The 21,227-nt window shown below is 46.3% G+C and overlaps 1 protein-coding gene across 1 annotated transcript in view; it reads left to right on the forward strand.

Moving 5' to 3' along the window:
- LOC147104449 (coiled-coil domain-containing protein 60-like) overlaps positions 1 to 21,227 on the forward strand; it is a 121,008-nt gene that overhangs the window by 72,775 nt on the left and 27,006 nt on the right. The window contains exons 10-11 of the mRNA XM_085962185.1: positions 13,461 to 13,548; positions 16,406 to 16,504. Coding sequence (XP_085818311.1) covers positions 13,461 to 13,548; positions 16,406 to 16,504 — 187 coding nt within the window. The remainder of the gene's footprint in view (positions 1 to 13,460; positions 13,549 to 16,405; positions 16,505 to 21,227) is intronic.

A 21,227-nucleotide genomic window follows, 5' to 3' on the forward strand; every position in this document is an offset into this window, starting at 1 on the left:
TAGCAAAATTGAAGCCCATGGGATAAAAGGGGCAGTAGCAGCTTGGATACAAAATTGGCTAAGGGATAGAAAATGGAGAGTTGTGGTGAATGGCTGTTTTTCGGACTGGAGGGAGTTATACAGTGGAGTTCCCCAAGGTTTAGTAGTAGGACCACTACTGTTTTTGATATACATTAATGACTTGGACTTGTGGGTACAGGGCACAGTTTTGAAATTTGCAGTTGACACGAAACTTGGAAGTACAGTAATCACTAAGGAAGATAGTAACAGACTTCAAGAGGACATAGACAAGCTGGCGGAATGGGCGGACACATGGCAGATGAAATTCAACGCAGAAAAGTGTGAGGTGATACATTTTGGTAGGATGTATGAGGAGAGACAATACAAGCTAAATGTTACAGTGTTAAAGGAAGTGCAAGAACAGAGAGACCTGGGGTGTTTGTGCACAAATCTTTGAAGGTGGCAGGACAGGTTAACAAAGCAGGTAAATAGCTTTATAAATAGAGGCATAGGGCAGGATTTTCATTCAGGAGTCGGGTAGGAGGCGGGACTACAACTTTCGGGATTGTAGTCCCGTCTCCATCGAGATGCAGCTAATCCACGCGATTTTAACTTGATTGACCTTGTTGAGCCCGCCCAGCGGGCTCAGCAGGCCAATTAAGGGCCACCCGGCAACAGGTGATGTCACAGACTGAAATTTCATCTGTCAAGAGGTTTTGACAGATGAAATATCAGTGTTTCACAGCTGTTTGAAGCTGTCAAACACTGACAGTCTTACTTCTAACCTGAGTCCTTCTCCACAGACTCAGTTAGAAATCTCTCCCGCACAGTAAGCTGAAGGCTGTCACTTTTGACAGTTCGCAGCCATTCTGCTTTCTGTGCCGGTGAGATGAGGGACTCCCGGGACCTAAAGGAAGGAAGGCTGAAAAGGTAAGAAAAGGTCATTTAAACTTCTTTAATCACTTTAGACACACCAAACACACTTACCTTTGCACTCATGCACATATCACTCACCTGAACACCGACATCTCGACCCCTCCAAGTCCTTCAACCCGACGGCCCGCCTCCTCTAACTTGGCGTGGTTTGGAGCTGTCGGGAATCCCACACTTCAACCTTCAAAATAGGGATTAGGCTAAAAACTGCCTGTTAACTACCTATTAACAGGCAGTTAATTGGCACTAATCCCTTCCTGCCTCGGGTAGGCGGGTCCCAGTGCGGGGCGCGTACCCGCCTCCTTTGAAACTGGCATGGAGGTGAGTTTGGATGCGGGATGGGGTCGGGACCCCTGATTTCGGGATTTTAACCCCCCCGCCCCGCCCCACCCCACGCCTTCAATCCTGACTCCACGGCCCAATGAAAATCCTGCCCGTAGAGTACAGGAGCCAGGAAGTTATGCTAAACTTCTATAAAACACCAGATCGGCCCCAGCTGGAGTATTGTGTCCAATTCTGGACACCACACTTTAGGAAGGATGCGAAAGTTTTGGAGAGGGTACAGAAGAGATTTACTAGAATGGCTCCAGGGATGAGGGATTACAGTTACGTGGATAGACTGGAGAAGCTGGGGTAGAAACACAGCTGGACGCTGTAGGCTGGAAGCAGGAGTTCTAAGTGAGCGCACTGGCTCAGCCAACTTAGAACCATCAGACCAACTGAATTGCCAAACACTGCTCCTGCTCTTCCTAAAAATTAAAACCCAGAACAACCGGATCAGTGCTCATTACACCTCATTTACCTTACAGCCGGGGTGTGGGTCTGTTCCTAAAATTGCTGCAAGGGAGGTAGAGGGTGTAACTCAAACACTGGGGAACGGTTTGTACTGATTTGCATGTAATCCATTCCCTGCAGGCTCTGGGGGTCCAAAAATACACACCTAACATTACCATTGCCTCATTTGATTATTAATATATTACTAGCCTCATACAGCAACATTATTGTATAATATATGAACTGAACATAGAATCCACTGCACATCATCTCTCAATAAGCCCTCAGTAGTGATAAAATAACAGCTTTTGAACATCCCTGTGTGTTTTTTTAATTCATTCTCGGGATATGTTCGTCACTGGGAAGGCCAGCATTTATTGCCCATCCCTAGTTGCCCTTGAGAAGGTGGTGGTGAGCCGCCTTGAACTGCTGCAGTCAGTTTGTGCACTTTTCTTTCACCTCTGGGATGTGGATTTACATCCAGGCCAAACTGATGAGATGAAAATCTCCTCTCTGGCTGGACAGATTCTACGTGAAACGTGATTGGAACCTCTTTAAATGTAATTACTAGCAGGCAGCAATCCACAGCGCAAAAACTGCCCATCATTCAGCAAACCTTGGTCCAGAGCTGCACGCCTCACTCTCAGAGCGTGGTGTGGGAAATGGCAATCTCACACTGGTGCAACAAGGGTGCTCTTAGGGTTAAAAGTTAATTGGGCAATGTTGAGGCAAAGTCAAGGGAACTTTACTCTGAATGTGGCCCATGCACACTGGGAGTATTACAGGTGTGAAAGTGATTCACTGTCATCACTGACCTCTTTCATTTTGACATTCACAAAAAGAATTGAAAGTTGCTTTCTGGAATTTCATTTGCAGATTTGTTTACGATGATTTTAAACTGGAGGATTTTTTTTGTTGCAAAAAGTACATTTTTTGATAATGATCTAGAGTACACTGCATTATTCTGGACTCAGCTGGATGCGAAACTGAAGCTTGGCTGGAAGCAGCAGATTGCTGGATAAATCCGGAGTCAGCCATGTAGGAAAGTGTAACCAAAATACCACTCCGAAACCTGCTTTTTGAAGACTACCACCCGCAGCCAGGCAACTGCCAGATGAAGTGACATCAATGCACTGCCATCTGTGCTATGTATCCACCCAGCTCAGCTCTCTGGATCATCTGCTGCAGTAACTGACAGAACAGAGCTAAAATGGAGCAGTGCTGCCTCGTGAGAGTGAAATCATAGGAGGGTATAATTTCCGCAGCGTTCTCCAGATCTCCTGCTGTAACCTTGACAGAAAGCCTGGAGAAATGGCGTAAATGGCCATTTACATGTTTTCTCCAGGATTTCTGCTGAAGTTAAAGTGAGAGCTTGATAGAAGTCCCACATAAATTGCAGGCAAAAATTTCAGCTCATGAGGGAGAGAATTAAGATGTGTGCGTTAGTGTGTTTGTGTTAGTGTTAGAGTGTGTGTACACGAGCATGACTGTCTCTCTTAAAGAACAGAGAACATCATTGAAAAGTGTTAGCATTTTAAAAATTGGTACTATATGTATATATATTTTTTTAACAAAATTGCATCTCCAGTCAGCCATGGTTGAGCTCAAATCCCACTGATTATATTTTTTTTATTCCTCAATTCATTCTCGCCATGCACAGACACTTCAGGTTGTAAAAAACATAAAAGTATAAAATACTGAACATTTTGAACTGGCAGATGTCGAGACAGCATCTGAAGGTTACTAGGTAACAGAATGTAGAGACACTGGTACAGAGGCCAAAGGTTTCTATAGTTACTGGAAGGGTGGATTTGGATAGAAGTCTATGGGGTCAGGGCCCTGAATTCGAACCAGTGACAGTCAAACATACTCGTCAGCGGCAACATTGTGGTCTGTAAACGCAACGTGTTCTCATTCTGTTTGGGCTCGGGATTATCCGAAAGGAATATTTTCTGAGCCGTGATACTCACCCACAGCCCAACTCATCTGACGCATCTGCATTACTAATGTTACATTTATAGTGTGGAGCCACTGATACGATTCTTTAATAATCTTGGCTGCCAGTGCTGTGGAACTCATCTGATTTATACTGGGGGAAGGGAGAAGATTTAAGTGCTTTGTCAGACCATTTATGTTGCTTCTCCTGAACTACTGCCTCTGGAGGCGTCTAGGAGGCCAGCTCCTGAGGTGGGCTAGGCCCATCCAGGGGCAGCAGTGATATCTCATTTACCTCACTACCTGACAACAGCAGGTCTGCAAAGTAATTGCACCATAAATTATCAGTCTGATATTACCTCAAAGTAAAGGCAGGGGATTTGCACGAACCATTTTATGTGGGTCTAATGCAACTCTAATGGAGCTTATATCCGGATAAATAAAAAGGGAAAGACTGCACTTGCCGGAGATCTGAAGCAAAAGCAGAAAATGCAGGCAATCCATAGCAAGCCAGTCAGCAGCTGTAATGGGAAAAAGACAGTTTAATGTCTTGGGTGTAACCCATTGTTCGAGCAGCTCAGTTGTCTGTTTTTATTTCATATTGGGGCAGGAGTTTTTAAATGTAAATTTCGGCTCGCCCAAAACCCCGCTGCCCATAACCAACCCCACAAGTCCTGCTCACCCAGACGGAGCTTTTATCGTCGCGGGGGACTTCAATCACATAAACCTAAAAACTGTACTACTGAAATTCCACCAGAATGTTTCCTGCCCCACAAGAGGGGAGAACACACTGGATCAAGTCTACACGAGCATTGTAGACGCTTATAAGGCATCCACCTTGGGAAGTCTGACCACCTCTCCCTGTTTCTAGCCCCGGCATACAAACCGCTCATCAAAAGAGGGAGAACATCAGTGAGAGCAGTGAAAGTATGGCCAGAGGGGGCAGTATCGGAGCTTCAGGATTACTTCGAACGCACTGATTGGGGCATGTTTGCCCATAATGACATCGAGGAATACACATCCACCGTGCTATTCTACATTAACAGCTGCGTCGAGGTCGTCACGACCCATAAAAATATCAGGACATACCCCAACCAGAAACCCTGGATGAACGGAGAGGTCCGCTCACTGTTGAAAGCACGCGACGCAGCATTTAAATCTGGCGACGCGGTGGCTTACAGTGTAGCTAGGACCAACCTAAAAAAGGGTATCAGGACTGCCAAAAGGAAACAGACACTGTGGATAGAGGATCATTTCCACAACAACTCGGACCCCCGGCGCATGTGGCAAGGCATCCAGTCCATCACTGACTACAAGGGCAAAAACACCAGCCCCCCGGTTAGCGATGCCTCCCTTCCGGAGGAGCTTAACAACTTCTACGCTCGCTTCGACAGGGACAACAGGGAGCCGGCTACCAAAGCCTTGCCACCCCCGGAAGACCAGGTGCTCACTCTGTCGACCTCCGACGTAAGGGGTGTTCTACGCGGAGTGAACACACGAAAGGCTGCTGGACCGGATAGCATCCCTGGACGGGTACTCAAGGAATGTGCTGATCAGCTGGCTGACGTCTTCACCGCCATCTTCAATCTGTCATTGGCCCAGGCAGTAGTCCCTACATGCTTCAAGACCGCTACCATTATTCCTGTGCCAAAACAAACGGCTGTGACGTGCCTGAACGACTATCGACCTGTCGCACTCACACCCATCATAATGAAGTGTTTCGAGAGACTGGTCCTGGCTCACATCAAAGCCAGTGTTCCTGCCTCTCTTGACCAACACCAGTTTGCCTATCGTGCAAACAGATCAACGGAGGATGCAATCACAACTGCTCTACACTTGGCACTGAATCACTTAGATGGTAAGGAGACCTACATCAGAATGCTGTTCATAGACTACAGCTCAGCATTCAACACTATCGTCCCCAACAAGCTGGCCACCAAACTCTTGGCCTGAACACTTCCCTCTGCAACTGGACCCTGGACTTCCTAACAAACAGACCCCAGTCTGTCAAATTAGGTAACCACACCTCCCCCCCCCCCCCCCCGCGACCCTGAACACGGGGTCCCCACAAGGATATGTGCTGAGCCCCCTCCTCTACTCCCTCTTCACCCACGACTGTGTGGCTGTTCATGGTTCCAACACCATCATCAAGTTTGCGGATGATACCACGGTAGTAGGCCAGATCACCAACAATGATGCGTCAGCCGACAGGGAGGAGGTCCAGCATCTCGTGAAGTGGTGCGCCGATATGGGGCTGTGGTGGAAAGGGTGGACAGCTTTAAGTTCCTCGGAGTCCACATCACGGAAGACCTCTCCTGGTCCCTCAATACCTCCTCTCTGGTGAAGAAGGCCCAGCAGCGCCTATATTTCCTAAGGAGGCTGAAGGGATGTAACCTGTCACCCCTGATCCCCTCTAACTTTTACCGCTGCGCAATAGAGAGCATCCTGACAAACTGTATCACAGTATGGTATGGCAGCTGTAGCTACTATGACCGGAAAGCCCTGCAGCGGGTAGTCAAAACTGCCCAACGCATTACTGGCACCCGGCTACCGACCATAGAGCACATATACCAGAAACGCTGTTTACGGAGGTCACGGTCATTCATCAAAGACCCTACCCACCCCAGCCACAGTCTGTTCGCCCTCCTGCCATCTGGGAGACGCTACAGATGCATTCGCACCCGTACGACCAGATTTAGGAACAGCTTCTTTCCCAGGGCTGTCATCCTACTGAACTCCACAAATAAACTCTAAAGCCTGCACATCTGCCAATGCACTTTATTATGGTTATGTTTATGTTAATGTATTACAAGCCAAATGTATGTTGAATGTTTAAATGTCTTAATCTAAATGTACACTCTCGGGAGCCGCAAGCCTACATTTCGTTGTACTGCACTTGTGCACTAACAATGACAATAAAAGTTGATTTGATTTGATTTGATTTGATTAGTCCTGTCTTTGCTGACCTACATTGGCTCTCGGCCCCCCAATGCCTCCTATTTAAAATTCTCATCCTAATGTTTAAATCCTTTCATGGCCTCGCCCGCTCCCTATCTATGTAACCTCCTCCAGGCCTACAGTGCCCCTAGAACTCTCCATTCCTCCAACTCTAGCCTCTTTTGCATCCCCCTCCTCCCTTCGCTCTGACATTGGCGACTGTGCCTGCAGCTGTTTCGGCCCCAAGCTCTGGAATTTAGTCGCTAATCCTCTCCACCTCCCTCTCCTCTTTTAAGACCCACCTCTTTAACCAAGCTTTTGCTCACCTGGCCTAATATCTCCTTCTGTGACGCAGCATCCATTTTTGTCTGATTATACTCTGTGAACTATGTTGGGGATGTTTTTCTACAATAAAGGCGCTATATAAATGCAAGTTGTTGTAATAGCAATTGGAGTTTTACCGTGATAATTTTCCATTGGCAGCATGTGCCTAGAGTAACGGTCGTTAGTCACTGGTCTCCACTTGACTGCCACGTTCTTGGTATCCTAACTCACAACATGGTTTAACTCTGTGCTGTTGTGCGATGGGGACTGAAACTTAGCAACAGATGAGATGCGATGGGTCCCTTCCTACTGTAACCCAGCAACAGTTGGGTATGTTGGAGTGGGGATGGAAAGTCAAATCAGGAGTGTGTAAAAGCTCATGTGCTGACATCCTGGGATTCGCAGCAAGCCGTTGTAAAGATAATCAGCATGTGCAGAGTAACAGGGCCCATCAAATACACCTTGTGGTGTCGTCTTCTTCTCAGGCAGTCCCTTGGAACCGAGGATGACTTGCTTCCACATTAAAAATTAGTTCTCAGGTGACTGATGAGTCCAATGTGAGACCTACAGTCTCTGTCGCAGGTGAGGCAGACGGTGGTTGAAGGGGTGGGTGGGTGGGGTGCTTGGGTTGACGTGCGCTCCTTGTGCTGCCTGCGCTTGGCTTCCGCTTGCTCCCGGCGAAAAGACTCGAGGTACTCGGCACCTTCTCGGACGCTTCTCCTCCACTTTGTGCGGTCTTGGGCCAGGGATTCCCAGCTGTTGGTGGGGATGTTGCACTTTTTCAAGGAGGCTTTGAGGGTGTCCTTGAAGCGTTTCCTCTGCCCACCTGGGGCTCTCATGCCGTGCCGGAGCTCCGAGTAGAGCGCTTGTTTTGGGAGTCTCAGGCATGCGGACGATGTGGCCCGTCCATCGGAGCTGATCGAGCGTGGTCAAAGCTTCGATGCAGGGGCTGTTGGCCTGAGCGAGAACACTGACGTTGGTGTGCCTATCCTGCCAATGGATTTGCAGGATCTTGCAGAAGCAGCGTTGATGGTACCTCTCCAGTGCTTTGAGGTGCCTGCTGTACATGGTCCATTTCTCTGAGGCATACAGCAGGGCAGGTATCACTACTGCTCTGTAGACCATGAGCTTAGTGCCGGGTTTGAGGTCCTGGTCTTCAAACACTCTTCCTCAGGCGACTGAAGGCAGTGTTGGACTTCGTCATCGACGTCTGCCCTTGTTGACAGTAGGCTCCCGAGGTATGGAAAGTGGTCCACGTTGTCCAAGGCCTTGTCGTGGATTTTGATAATCGGGGGGCAGTACTGTGTGGCGGGGGCAGGTTGGTAGAGAACCTTTGTCTTACGGATGTTTAGTGCAAGGCCCATGCTCTCGTACGCTTCGGTGAAGGTGTTGACGACGGTTTGGAGTTCAACCTCCGAGTCAGCACAGACGCATGCGTCATATGCGTACTGTAATTCGACGACAGAGGATGGGACGACCTTGGATCTGGACTTGAGGTGACGGAGGTTGAACAGTTTCCCGTTTGTTCTGTAAATTAGCTCCACAAATTGTGGTGTACAGAAAAGAACAGAACATTTCCTTATGCAGGAGCGTATTTTCTGTATATGGGTTGGATTGTAAGACTACAGATTATGGTGGTTCTTTAGGAAAAATGTAACTTCATCACAAAATTAAGTACAGATCAAGGAGGCCATTCAGTTCACTAAGCTTGGCCTTTGAGAGAGGGGAAAGGTAATGCTACAGGCCATTTCTATTCGATTTGGCCAGTGGCAGACCTTCAATAATGGATCACTGGCAAACTGAATATAAACAAAGCAGAGCTCATGGCATCAGAAGCACTGTCAAAATATGTGGCCTGCCCATATCCTATCTAACAATAAGATCTGATTCAGTCACCCCCTGTCCTTAGCAACTTCCACTGGCTCCGAGTCCACAAATGCATTGAATTCAAAATTGTCATCCTCGTTTACAAATCCCTCCACGGTCTCACCCCACGCTATCCGCACAGCCTCCTCTAGCCCCATGTGCCAGCCCATGATGTTTGGTCGCCTGATTCTGGCCTCCTCTGCAACACCTGCCGCACCCCACAATCCACCGTCGAACCTTGATCTGTTTCAGCCCCGCTCTCTGGAACTGCCTCCCTAAGCTCCTCTACCTCACTTCCTCTCTCCTTCACCCCTTCCCTTAGAAACTTTGTCAACCATGCTTTTAGTCACCTCTCCTAACTCTTCAGCTACTGCTCAATGTTTGTTTCTCCTATTTGAAGCACATTAGGATGTGTGCTACATTAAAGGTCAAAGGTTGTTGCTTTGTCCTGCACTTCTGATAGCGCAAGTGTGAGCTGGGCTCATTGTCAGACACGGAGACAGCCATGTATTTTTGCCCACCAATGCACTCGGTGGCCTAGTCTACCTCCATACAAAGCAGGTTTGCTATTGGTTACATGTCTGGACCTCCGCAGACATTGGGACAGAACAGTGGCCCCAGCGTAATGTTCATAGTTTGCAATTTGTAAAGCAGTTGTGCAGCCACAAACCTACATGTGCTCGGGTGTTTTACAGTGGATCTGATTGCTCTGGCGGTTTCAGCCCTATTCTTTGGAACATCCTTCCACAAACCCCTCCATTCCGCGTTTAAAATCCTTCTCAAAACATGTCTCTTTGTCCAAGCTTTTGTTCATCTCTCCTAACTCTTCTGCAAAGGCTCGGTGCTCGTTCTGTTTCTCTTGTGTGAAGCACCTTGGGAAGGTTTTTTCCTACATTAAAGAACGGCAAGATGTTGAAATTGCTGTGTAATATACACGTGGCAGTTACTACAGGAGCAGCAGCTGGTGGAATGGTATTCTAATGTCGTTCTGTACATGCTCCTGATTTATCTCTGCTCACTCCTATGCTAATACATTTGTTACAGAAAGATTGGAATTTTCACAATGCTGTAACAGTAAATGGATGAACATGATTTCCACAATAGGGATTTGTAGAGAATCAGCATCAAATCAAATGGATGAAATCTCCAAAAAAAATGTAAAGAAACAAACATTCTTTTTGTAACCTTGTTAAGAGGTTTCAGGAGAGCAAACACTGTGTTAACTTTCGGCTGCCAATCTGCCTCATTTACTTGCTCTCTCCTGGCCCTTCCCCCATAGAGCACCAAATAGGAATGTGGGCGCACAGGGTAATGATGCCAATATCAAAAGAACAAAGAGAAAGGTTCAGAGATTATTTTTTATGCAAAGGGCTGTTAGAACATTGAATACTCGTAACAGAAGCAGGGGAGTTATCCCTGGTGCCCTGGCCAATATTTATCCCTCAATCAACGTAACAAAAACAGATTATCTGGTCATTAACACATGTTTGTGGGAGCTTGCTGTGTGCAAATTGGTTGCCGCATTTCCCACATTACAACAGTGACTACACTCCAAAAGTACTTAATTGGCTGTAAAGCGCTTTGAGACATCTGGTGGTTGTGAAAGGTGCTATATAAATGTAAGTCTTTTTATTTTAAACAGTGATGGAAGCAGAATCCATAATGGCCCAGAAATTCGGGTCGGAGGCTTCCCGCGGGTGCAAGCCTCCGACCTGCACTTACCTTGCGCGCCGGCCGTTGAGCTGTGGGCCCGCGTGGAATTCCGATCCTGGGCCTGCTCCAACTGCCGGCGCGCAGTGCTTGCGTATCCCAGGGGCGCAGTTAGTTCAATGCGTCCCCTAGGATCACGTGGGCCATGGAGAGCCAACGGTAGCAGGGAAATGCTCATTCATAAAATTGACAGGAAGAGCTGTCAAAACTATAAATACTATAAGCCCCAAAACATCACTAAAACTTCAAATACATTTTTTTTTAATCACATTTTTAAAATAACTATAAATTACATAAAATAACTATTTTAAACAATAATTTAAATTTTTGAAAAAATTAATTACATTTTCTAACGGGGCTAAAAATAAACTTACCTTTCTTTAAAGTATTTAAAAATAATAAACTGGGAAAAATGTTTTAATTTTAATTAATTCACCACTTACCTTGTTAAAAGCAGGCCTTGCGCCTGCTTTTTAAAAGTGCAACTCCTGGAGACTTACCCTCCCGGAGAAACCTGCAAAAAAAAATGTAAGTTCCATGCGCACGCGCTGCCTCTCCGGCGTATGCGTTCAACCTCTGAACCCCATTCCTTTAAGGGAACGGAAGTTCCAGTTTCCCACGCATGCGCAGTGCATGCAGGAAACCGGCACTTCCATTGGGCCTACAGGTGAGTACCCCGTGCGTACTCACCCGTGGAGACCCGAATTTCTGGGCCATTAACTTTTAAAAGGGAAGTGGATAGATATTTGAAAAAGATTTTTTTTTTAAAGGGTATGGAGGTTGGACAGGAGAATGGGATCACGTGGACAGCTCTTTCAGACAGTCAGCACAGACAAAATGAGTCGAATGGCCCTGTTCTCTGTCATATGATTGGATGATCATGGGTCTCTATTTCAACCTGAGCATCATTGTTGGGCAACTTTGACACTATTGATTTCATGAGATGAGACACACTATACTAGCTCCATACTTTCGGCAGGCCAGAGCACAAGGGGATCAAGCCTGTGGCAGCTCGGAAGAACCGTGAAAAGGTACAACCAACAAAGTTTACGTATTACATATATATTACATCGGATATACAGCATAGAAACAGGCCATTTGGCCCAACCAGTCCATGCCGGCGTTTATGCTGCACTCGAGCCTCTTCCCGTCTTTCCTCACCTAACTCTATCAGCATAATCCTCTATTCCCTTCTCCCTCATATGCTTGTCCAGCCTCCCCTTAAATACATCGATACTATTTGCTTCAACCACTCCCTGTGGTAGCGAGTTCCACATTCTCACCACTCTTTGGGTAAAGAAGTTTCTTCTGAATTCCCTATTTGATTTCTTGATGACTATCTCGTATTGATGGCCTCTAGTTTTTCTCTTCCCCACAAGTGGAAACACTCTCTCTCTCTGTCTACTCTATCAAAACCTTTCATAATTCTAAAGACCTCTATAAGTTCAGTCATTTATATTTCGAAGTGGAACCAATGGTGGGAGAGCAGGTGTTTGCCGTTGGCAACACTTTGTAATGTACAAGCACCTTGTGAAACTGCAGCAAAAACACTGTAATAAACCGCAGATTAGAATCCTGCCCAACATCGAATCAGGCCCTGCAATGGGCTTGAGTATTCAACAGGAAAATAAACTCCAGCACTGAATTATTTCTGTGTTTAAAACTCACCACAAGGTGGAAGACTTTCCAGTCAGGGCGGCCATGTGTGTGTTTCCTGGATTCGATGCTGATCTTTCTTGTGTCTGTGGATTTCACAGCCAACGTTCTGAAAACAATGGCGGGGATGATGGGAACTGGAGCCTGGCAAAGATGCGTCACCTTTTAAGCACCTGATTTCAAATAATTTGTTTTTTGTTTCAAAAAATACTTTTTTCGTAAAATTTGTACAGGTACATACAGTGCAATTCACATGGTACAAGACCGATCAATTAGGTTTAGTAAAATACAGTACACGGCACTGTAGGGTGTCTCATTCCACTTACACTATAGATTACGTTTGACATTTGCATGTACAATGCATTCAACATTTTCCTCATGCATACAGCCCGAGTAGGTTTTACACTGGTTCCAGTGGAGGAGTCCGTGTTCCACGTTTACATGGAATGTGAAAGGTTGCAGCCCCTCTTCCATTATTTGAAGGGGCTGCTCCTCGATTTTTGGCTGCACTTCAGTCCCACGCTTCTGATCTTAGGTCACCCGGTGCGGAGGGGAGCGGGCAGATCGGAGGACCTCCTTATTGGACTGCTCCTGGGCCTGGCCAAAGTAGCCATTAACTGGTCCAGGCAGCGAGCGGTCGAGGGCGTCATTCAGCCTGACTGCCTGCCTCTCTTCCGCGGCCATGTTCGCGCCCGGGTGGCCCTGGAGACGGAGCATGCGGTGTCCGCCGGAACGCTTGAGGCCTTCCGCGACCGGTGGGCGCCGCGGGGACTGGAGTACATCATCACCCCAACCAACACAATTTTAATTTAATTTGTTAAGTTTCATTTAAAGTTATATTAGTTACAGTTTATTAGTTTAAGCACCCAATCAAAAGAGTACACTGGTTCCAGCCCCTCGGTTTGTTTCAAAGAAATGGTGAGGGCAGCTGCCTCTAGTGGAAAGAGTGTGGGGTTTTTTCTCCAATTATTCCCTCTCCTCCTACACTTTCCTCCCCTCTTATCTTAAAGATGCCGACTAATCTTGGGGTCCAATTCTGCAGCTGACAGCAACCATTTGGGACCTCACTAAATGGCCATACTTTCCTGTGTGACGTTAGGTTGTGACTTTTAAAAAGCAGCAATCGTTTACTACTGCCGCAAATAAGCACAAGAAAGGCTACTCCTGCCCCACTGTGGCCATTTGACAGTCATTCTCATATAAAGTGGGAGGGATAGGATGCACATCTTCCTCCAGTGACATGGTTGGAAAGACATGGTAACATGCAAGAGAGAGCAAAATCTGACAACATACTCCGAAATTCGCCGTTGTGCTTGTACTAACAGATCTTCGGAAACTACTTGACTCTGTGCATCAGAGCATAAAACAGGAGCTTCGTGGAGAAGAGACAGATCCAAGGAACAGTGAAGAAAGGTACACGGTCTTTAATATATTACAAGGGAGGGCAGTTACTGGCATTAAAATATTCGTAATATGTTCATGATTATACACAAGACGAGACAAATACTTGTCACAACGTACACTTAAAAAAAGTGCCTTTTAATATAGTAAAACATCCCGAGCAATTTCACGAGGGGTTCAAAATGAATAATCAGACAAGGAGCAGGATTTGGGAAAAGAGTCGGGGGAAGTGACTAAAGGTGATGCCGAAGAGGTAGTTTTTGAGGAGGTAGGAAAAGATGGGAGGAGGTTAGGGAAAGATTTCAATAGTGCAGTGCAGTGATGGCTGATGAATGTGCCATCAGTGGTGATGTCTGGGGCACAGGGGAAGGGGGAGGCGTGTGGGGTGCAAAGGACAGCATATTCGGAGGAGCAGAGGGTGCAGGCAGAAATGGACAGAGGGCTGGAGCAAGTTACAAGTATAGGGCAGGGCAAGGCTGTGGAGGGGTAAGCAATCTATCTCTGAAATGCTAGAAATATGCAGTAGGTCTAAAGGGGAAATGATCAGTTTATTCTTCGGCGATGGAATGGAAGTGGGGTTCGGTGCTCAGCTCAGGGTTGAGCTACATCCCGAGGTTGTGCAACATTATGTTGAGCTTGAGTGGGCATCCATTAAAAGAGGTCGGATCACAGTTTTGGCACACAGTTTCTTTTGTGGACTGACCGAGATGGCTTTGGTCATGGTCATGCACAACTTAATGTTGGACGGACAGCAGGGTGACAGTCGTGGAATCGAGGCTGACCCCTTGCCGAGGAGTAGAAGGGGGCCAAGGATGGAGACTTGCGCCACATTGGGGGTGACTGTGTGGGTACAGGAGGAGAAACCAGGAGATGTGCTGGAACAGATATAGCTGGAACCATGAGAGAGCAGTACCACAGAGGTGTACCATGGACTAGAGGTGGTGGAGAGGAATGGTGTGGTCCACCGTGTCGAAAGCTGAAGAGTAGTTGAGGAAGATGAGAAGAGATTATGCACTATTGTCACAGTTATACAGAATTGTTGTTGGTGATTTTGACCATTATGGAGTAGGGTGGTGACAACATAATCCAGAATCATAGCGAGAAAAGGGATGTTTGAGATGGGAAGGTAATTGAAGAGGAGGGATCAAGGGTAGGCTTTTTAAGGAATGGGCTGATTACAGTAGTTTTGAAAAGGGGGAAATGATGCTTGAAGAGAGGCATGGGTTGACGAGCAATGGACTGAAGGAGGGTAGTTGAGCAGTTGGTAACTGTGCAGGGAAGTGTCTAAGGAAGCAGGAGATGAATCTGGTGAGGATTGAGGCAAAGATAGGGGGAGAAGCTGTAGAGTGTTGTGTGGTCAGTGTTAGGTGGAGTGGTTAGAGAGTTTTAAGACTGTTTTAAGGAGGTTGAGGCAGCTAAGCAGATAGTCTCTAAGAGAAAAAGAAATCCATGAACTCCTTGCAACTGGCATCAGATGTGACAATGGGGGAGGGAAGACAACTCGAAGGAGGGGGCTTGTAGTGGAAAAAAGGAGTTTACGATTTCCCATGCCCTCCCGGACTATTTGTTTGTAGAAAGGAGAGGCAGTATTTTTCATGTCGTTGAGCCAGATCTGGTGATGGATGGCTGGACGTCTCCTGCACCGTGTGAACTTGAGCGTGCAGTCCTCTAATCGAAGCATGCAAAACAAACTACATTGGAAACATAGGGCAATAAGGGTATCCTGATAGCCACCAGAATTTTCACACATAGTCTTGTACAAGACATCCCCTAATAGTACAGCTTCTTTTGTTAATTAAAAAAAAATCCTTTTCTTGATTAAATAAACAACTTCACATTTCTTTTGTTATTTGTATTTACTGTTCTTCATTCCTGTGCCTGGGGTGTTGATGGAACATTTGTACAAGGCCAAAATGTGTGACCCTTGATTATCTATCCATTTCTATTCTCCGTCAAGGGTCCCCCTCCTTTTGGCAGTTAATGGGGGTTTCACTGCACATTCTATTGCAAAAATTGGTTGGGAGATATGGTTTAAATGATATGTACTGGTTAGGGAGTCTATGACTAGGGGGCATCGTATAAAAATTAGAGCTGGGCCTTTCAGGAGTGAAGTTAGGAAACACTTCTACCCGCAAAGGTTGGTAGAAGTTTGGAACTCTCTTCTGCAAATGGCAGTTGATGCTGGGTCAATTGTTAATTTTAAATCTAAGATTGATAGATTTTTCTTAACCAAAGGTATTAAGGGATATGGGCCAAAGGCGGGTATATGGAGTTAGGTCGCAGATCAGCCATGATCTCATTGAATGGCGGAACATGTGGGAGTACCTTCACCACACGGACTGCAGCGGTTCAAGAAGGCGGCTCACCACCACCTTCTCAAGGGCAACTAGGAATGGCCAATAAATGCTGGCCTTGCCAGCGACGCCCACATCCCACAAATGAATATTTAAAAAAACAGGCTCAAGGGGCTGAATGGCCTACTCCTGTTCCTATGTTCCTAATATTTTTCTAAATACTTTGAAACATATTTGACAGAATAGGAAATGTTGTTTACAGTTAATAATCTCCTGCTTAATGTCCATTTCCATAATTAGGATCATACATTATGAACCTTGCATGTTGTGTGAAATGGATCATGTTACCAATACTGGGGCCGAACCGCTAAACTCACTTTCCGACAGATGCTGCCTGAGGAAAGGCCCAATGGCAGAAACACCATCTCACCTATTATTTTTTGTCACTGTTTTTGTCCCTACTGGACTATTCAGGAGGACTGAATGTACAGTATTCAAAGGTCACGAGATGCCATTTTGATACATTGACTAGGTGTACTAGCTGCCTGTAATGAAGATTTTCTTTCTGCCTTTAGTTTAACAGCAGCCCTGAGTAATGGGAAAAGAAACGTCTGGGCCAATTACAGTACCGTGCAGCAGGCCGACCTCCCTAAACCACAACAGAGGCCTAAAAGGTACTTTCCAGATTAAAGTTGACATCTGCAAAAATTGACTGCAATCCTAATTTGTTTGGTGAAAGGATGGAACATAGAGTCAGTGTTACTGATGTTCATTTTCATTTGATATAAAGACAGGATCTGAATCTCCTCGGGTATTAAACCTGTACCAGTCACTTGGGGAATATTCCCCATCAGTTATGAGTCATGCTGCATTCTGACATGATACTACGTGCTGAAATATAGTGGTTAACGAGCTAGGTATGCGTTCATCTTAATCAAATATATCTCTAGTAAGTGGCTGAGTATAGAATCCTGTTCATTTGTTGACAGCAATTTAAAAACAACAATAACGTGAATTTATATAGGGCCTTTACTCGAGAAAAACATCCCAAGGCACTTCGCACAGGTGTGAGAAAAATAATAGATACCAAGCCAAAAAGGAAGACATTGGAAGGGGTGACCAAAAGTTTATTCGAAGAGTTGGGTTTTAACAAAGTCTTAAAAGAGAAGAGGCAAAGGGGTTTAGGGAGAGAATTCCTGACAGTGAGGCCTAGTTGGATGAAGACACAGACACTGTTGATTGGCCAAAGGGAGGGGAGATGCACAAGAGGCTCGACTCAGATTAATGGAGAGTTCAGAGGTGGGTACATGGTTGTAGTGCCAGAGGAGGAAGGATGAGACCATGGAGGGATTGAAACAAACGGACAAAAATGTTAAATTGAGGTGTTAGGGGACTGGGAGTCAATGTTCAGCAAGGACAGGGTGATGGGTGAACGGGGCATGGTGCAGGATAGGATATGGACAGCAGTGTTTTTGATGAGTTGAAGTTTGTGGAGGGTGGGACGTTAGCCAGGAGAGCAATCATTTAGCTTACCCCCCACCCCACCACCCCTCACAATGGCTCAGCTGGTAAGTACACAGTCATTGTGAACCTGAGCCATAAAGCAGGAAGGTCCAAAGCTTAATCCCCAGTCTCTGCTGAGCCACCTGATGTCAGCCAGGGTGCCTATAGGGGTGCTGTGCCCTGGGGAAGGGAAAATTTATCTAGGGTTCTGCTTCTGATTACAACCACTGACTTTAATGTGGATGTCTGGTGAGGACAGGATTAGGCTCGGCTTCTCCACTGTCAGATACCCTGCTAAGACTCACTCTCTAGGCTCATACACGAAGAACAACAATAACAAGCTGCATTTGTATAGCGCTTTTAATGTAGTAAAACATCCCAAGGTGCTTAAACAGGAATGGTATCAAACAAAATTTGACTCCAAGCCACATAAGGAGATATTAGGACGGATGACCAAAAGCTTGGTCAAAGAGGTAGGTTCTCAGGAGCATCTTAACAGAGGAAAGGGATGTGGAGAGGTTTAAGGAGGGAATTAGAGCCTAGGCAGGTGAAAGCATGGCCGCCAATGGTGGAGCGATTAAAATTGGGGATGCGCAAGAGGCCAGGATTGGAGGAGCGCAGAGATCTCAGGGTTGTAAGGCTGGAGGAGGTTACACAGAGATGGAGGGGCGAGGCCATGGAGGGATTTGAAAACAAGGATGAGAATTTGAAATCGAGGCGTTGCCAGACCGCGAGCCAATGTAGGTCAGCGAGCACAGGGGTGATGGTGAACGGGATTTGGTGCGAGTTAGGATAACGGCAGCAGAGTTTTGGATGAGTTTAAGTTTATGGAGGGTGGAAGATGAGAGGCTGGCTAGGAGAGCGTTGGACATAAGAACATAAGAATTAGGAGCAGGAGTAGGCCAAAAGGCCCCTCGAGCCTGCTCCGCCATTCAATAAGAGCATGGTTGATCTTTGACCTCAACTCCACTTTCCTGCCCTATCTCCATATCCCTTTGATTCCTGTGGAGTCCAATAATCTATCTATCTCAGCCTTGAATATACTCAAAGACTCAGCATCCACAGCACTTTGGGGCAGAGAATTCCAAAGATTCACAACCTTCTGAGTGAAGAAATTTCTCCTCATCTCAGTCTTATATGGCCGACCCCTTATCCTGAAACTATGGCCCCTGGTTCTAGACTCTTCAGCCAGGGGGAACAATCTCTCAGCATTTATCCTGTCAATCCCCCGCAGAATCTTATATGTTTCAATGAGATCCCCTCTCGTTCTTCTAAACCCCAGCGAGTATAGGCCCAATCTACTCAATCTCTCATCACAGGACAACCCTCTCATCCCAGGAATCAATCTAGTGACCCTTCTAGTCAAGTCGAGAGGTACCAAAGGCATGGATGAGGGTTTCGGCAGCAGATAAGCTGAGGCAGGGGCAGAGTTGGGCGATGTTATAGAGGTGGAAGTAATGGAAGTAGCCAGTCTAAGTGATGGTGCGGATATGTGGTTGGAAGCTGATCTTGGGGTCAAATATGACACCAAGGTTGCGAACGGTCTGGTTTAGCCTCAGACAGTTGCCAGGGAAAGGGGTGGAGTCGGTGGCTAGGAACAGAGTTTGTGGCGGGGACTGAAGACAATGGCTTTGGTCTTAACAATATTTAGTTGGAGGAAATTTTTGCTTATCCAGCACTGGATGTCACTCGAGTAGTGTGACGAGAACGGCTACTATAACTGAGGGCTACTGTCACGCATGAAACCACAGCCCAGTCCATTAAAGCTGCTGGCTTCTACCCTCTTCCTTCCTCCCTTCCCAAGATATTACTTAAACTGAGGGAATGGAGGGAGAAGAATACAGAGATCCAGAGAGTGCAAACACTTGGGACCAGCTCACTGCTTTTATTGAGCCACTGCAGCCAACAAAATTAGTGTTTGGTGTACATTTATGTTGTTTTAACAATCTTCCGTTGTTCATTTGAGTAGTAACAAATTCAGTCTTATGGTTATAATAACTTTGTTTTTTATGTTCTAAAAGCGGAGTATAATTTCTTCAGAGTATAATACAATTACAACCTGAGTTCTGTCAACAGATTTGAACATATGGCATGCGCTCATCCTTTTATGTTTCTCTCTTCTCAAATTTAACACAATGGGCCAGAAATTCCAGGCCAGAAGCGTGAGTACGGTCGGCTTACTCACGCTTCTGGCCGTTGGAAATGCCGGTGTTCAGCATGAACAGCGCATGCGGGGAACGCCGGCATTTCCAGACCTCGAGCGCGTGCGACTGCACAGGCAGCGCTTGCGCAGTGAACTTCGTGGATTTCATTCATGAAATCCGTGAGGTTAAGTCCTTAGAAGTTACACTGAAAAAAAGCAAGTGTAAAGTGGTTCATTGGCTGCGGAGGAAGATATATTTTATCGTGGAGCTTTTGAAATGCAATATTTTTGTTTGGGAAAGGGAGGGAAGTTATTTTAAGAAATTTTAAGTAAGTTTTAAAGTTAAAATTTTTTTTTTTTAAAAGGGTTTTCAGAACGGTAGGTAGAAGGAGCAATTGTGGCTGTGTGAATGGAATGTGAGAATGAGTTATGTATGTATGTCCACATATATTCCTTTACGTATATGTATGTATGTTTTATATTCCTTTACTATGAATGTATGTTTTTAATTATGATTTTCCAATAAGTTACTTTCTCTGAAAGTCATAATTAAATAATACATTCATACACATAAGTAAAGGAATATATACATAACACGCAAAGGAATATATACAGACATACATACTTTCAGAAGCTCCACGATAAGAAATATCTTCCTCCGCAGCCTCTGTAGCAACTGTACCCATGCTTTTTTCATGTGTAAGTTGTAATGACTGGACCTCACTGAAAGCATTAATGAAAGCGGCGAATTATACTGCGCACGCGCTGCATGTACAGTCGCACGCGTTCTGCCTCTGAACCCCTTCGTTCAGAGGACAGGAAATGCCGGTTTTCCCCACATGCACTGTGCATGCTGAAAACCGGCATTTCATCCAGCCAGATGCGTAAGTACCCCGACCGTACTAGCGCATTTGGAAGGGAATTATTTGGCCAACATTTTACATGTCAATAAAATAAAAAATTTAACACTTGCACGACTTGCCCCCTCGCATCTGCGACTGAGGGTCCAAGGAGGTGCATTGCGCAAGAGGTCATCATCGTACGTATCCTCACACTGTTCCCTTTGGGGAACTGTATGAAGTGGTGGAAGGATTTATGGCCGTGATTAACGCTCATTCCGTGACCGTAACCATCTTTGAACCAGCCATTAGGGTGGTTAGTCCTATGGCGGGAGGGTTTTACGGGCTCCCACAACCCATCTGAGGGGGGGGTGGCCACCAACACCCACGGACGCAAGTATCCCGCTGGATGTCCACCCAGAATTTAAAGTTGGAGCTCCGACTCCACTTGCCGGGACTGTCTGGAGTGGGGTTCAAAACCCTACTCCTTCTGGCCCAGCGGCGGGGATGCTTACTGCTACGCAAAAGGCCCACTCCGCACAAAAGGTGACACTCATACGTTTCCTGCGCCTTTTCCCTCCCCGTGACTGGAGCCCTATGCTGCCATTTCACGTTGCTAATCGGATTGGGCGTTTGTCATAGCGGTAGGATCCCCGCCGCTGGGCCAGATCAGGGTAGGGTTTCGAACCCCGCTCCAGACAGTCCCGGCAAGTGGAGTCGGAGCTCCGGCTCTAAATTCTGGGTTGACATCCAGTGGGATATTTGCATCCGTGGGTGTGGGTGGCCCCCCCTCCTTGTATAGCTTGTGGGAGCCCGTAAAACCCTCCCGCCATAGGACTAACCGCCCTAATGGCTGGTTCAAAGATGGTTACGGTCACAGAATGAGCGTTAATCACGGCCATAAATCCTTCC

The sequence above is a fragment of the Somniosus microcephalus genome, chromosome 19 (assembly GCF_052327205.1).
Source record: "Somniosus microcephalus isolate GS21.2 chromosome 19, FLI_Smic_1.0, whole genome shotgun sequence".
Taxonomy (NCBI): Eukaryota; Metazoa; Chordata; class Chondrichthyes; order Squaliformes; family Somniosidae; genus Somniosus; species Somniosus microcephalus.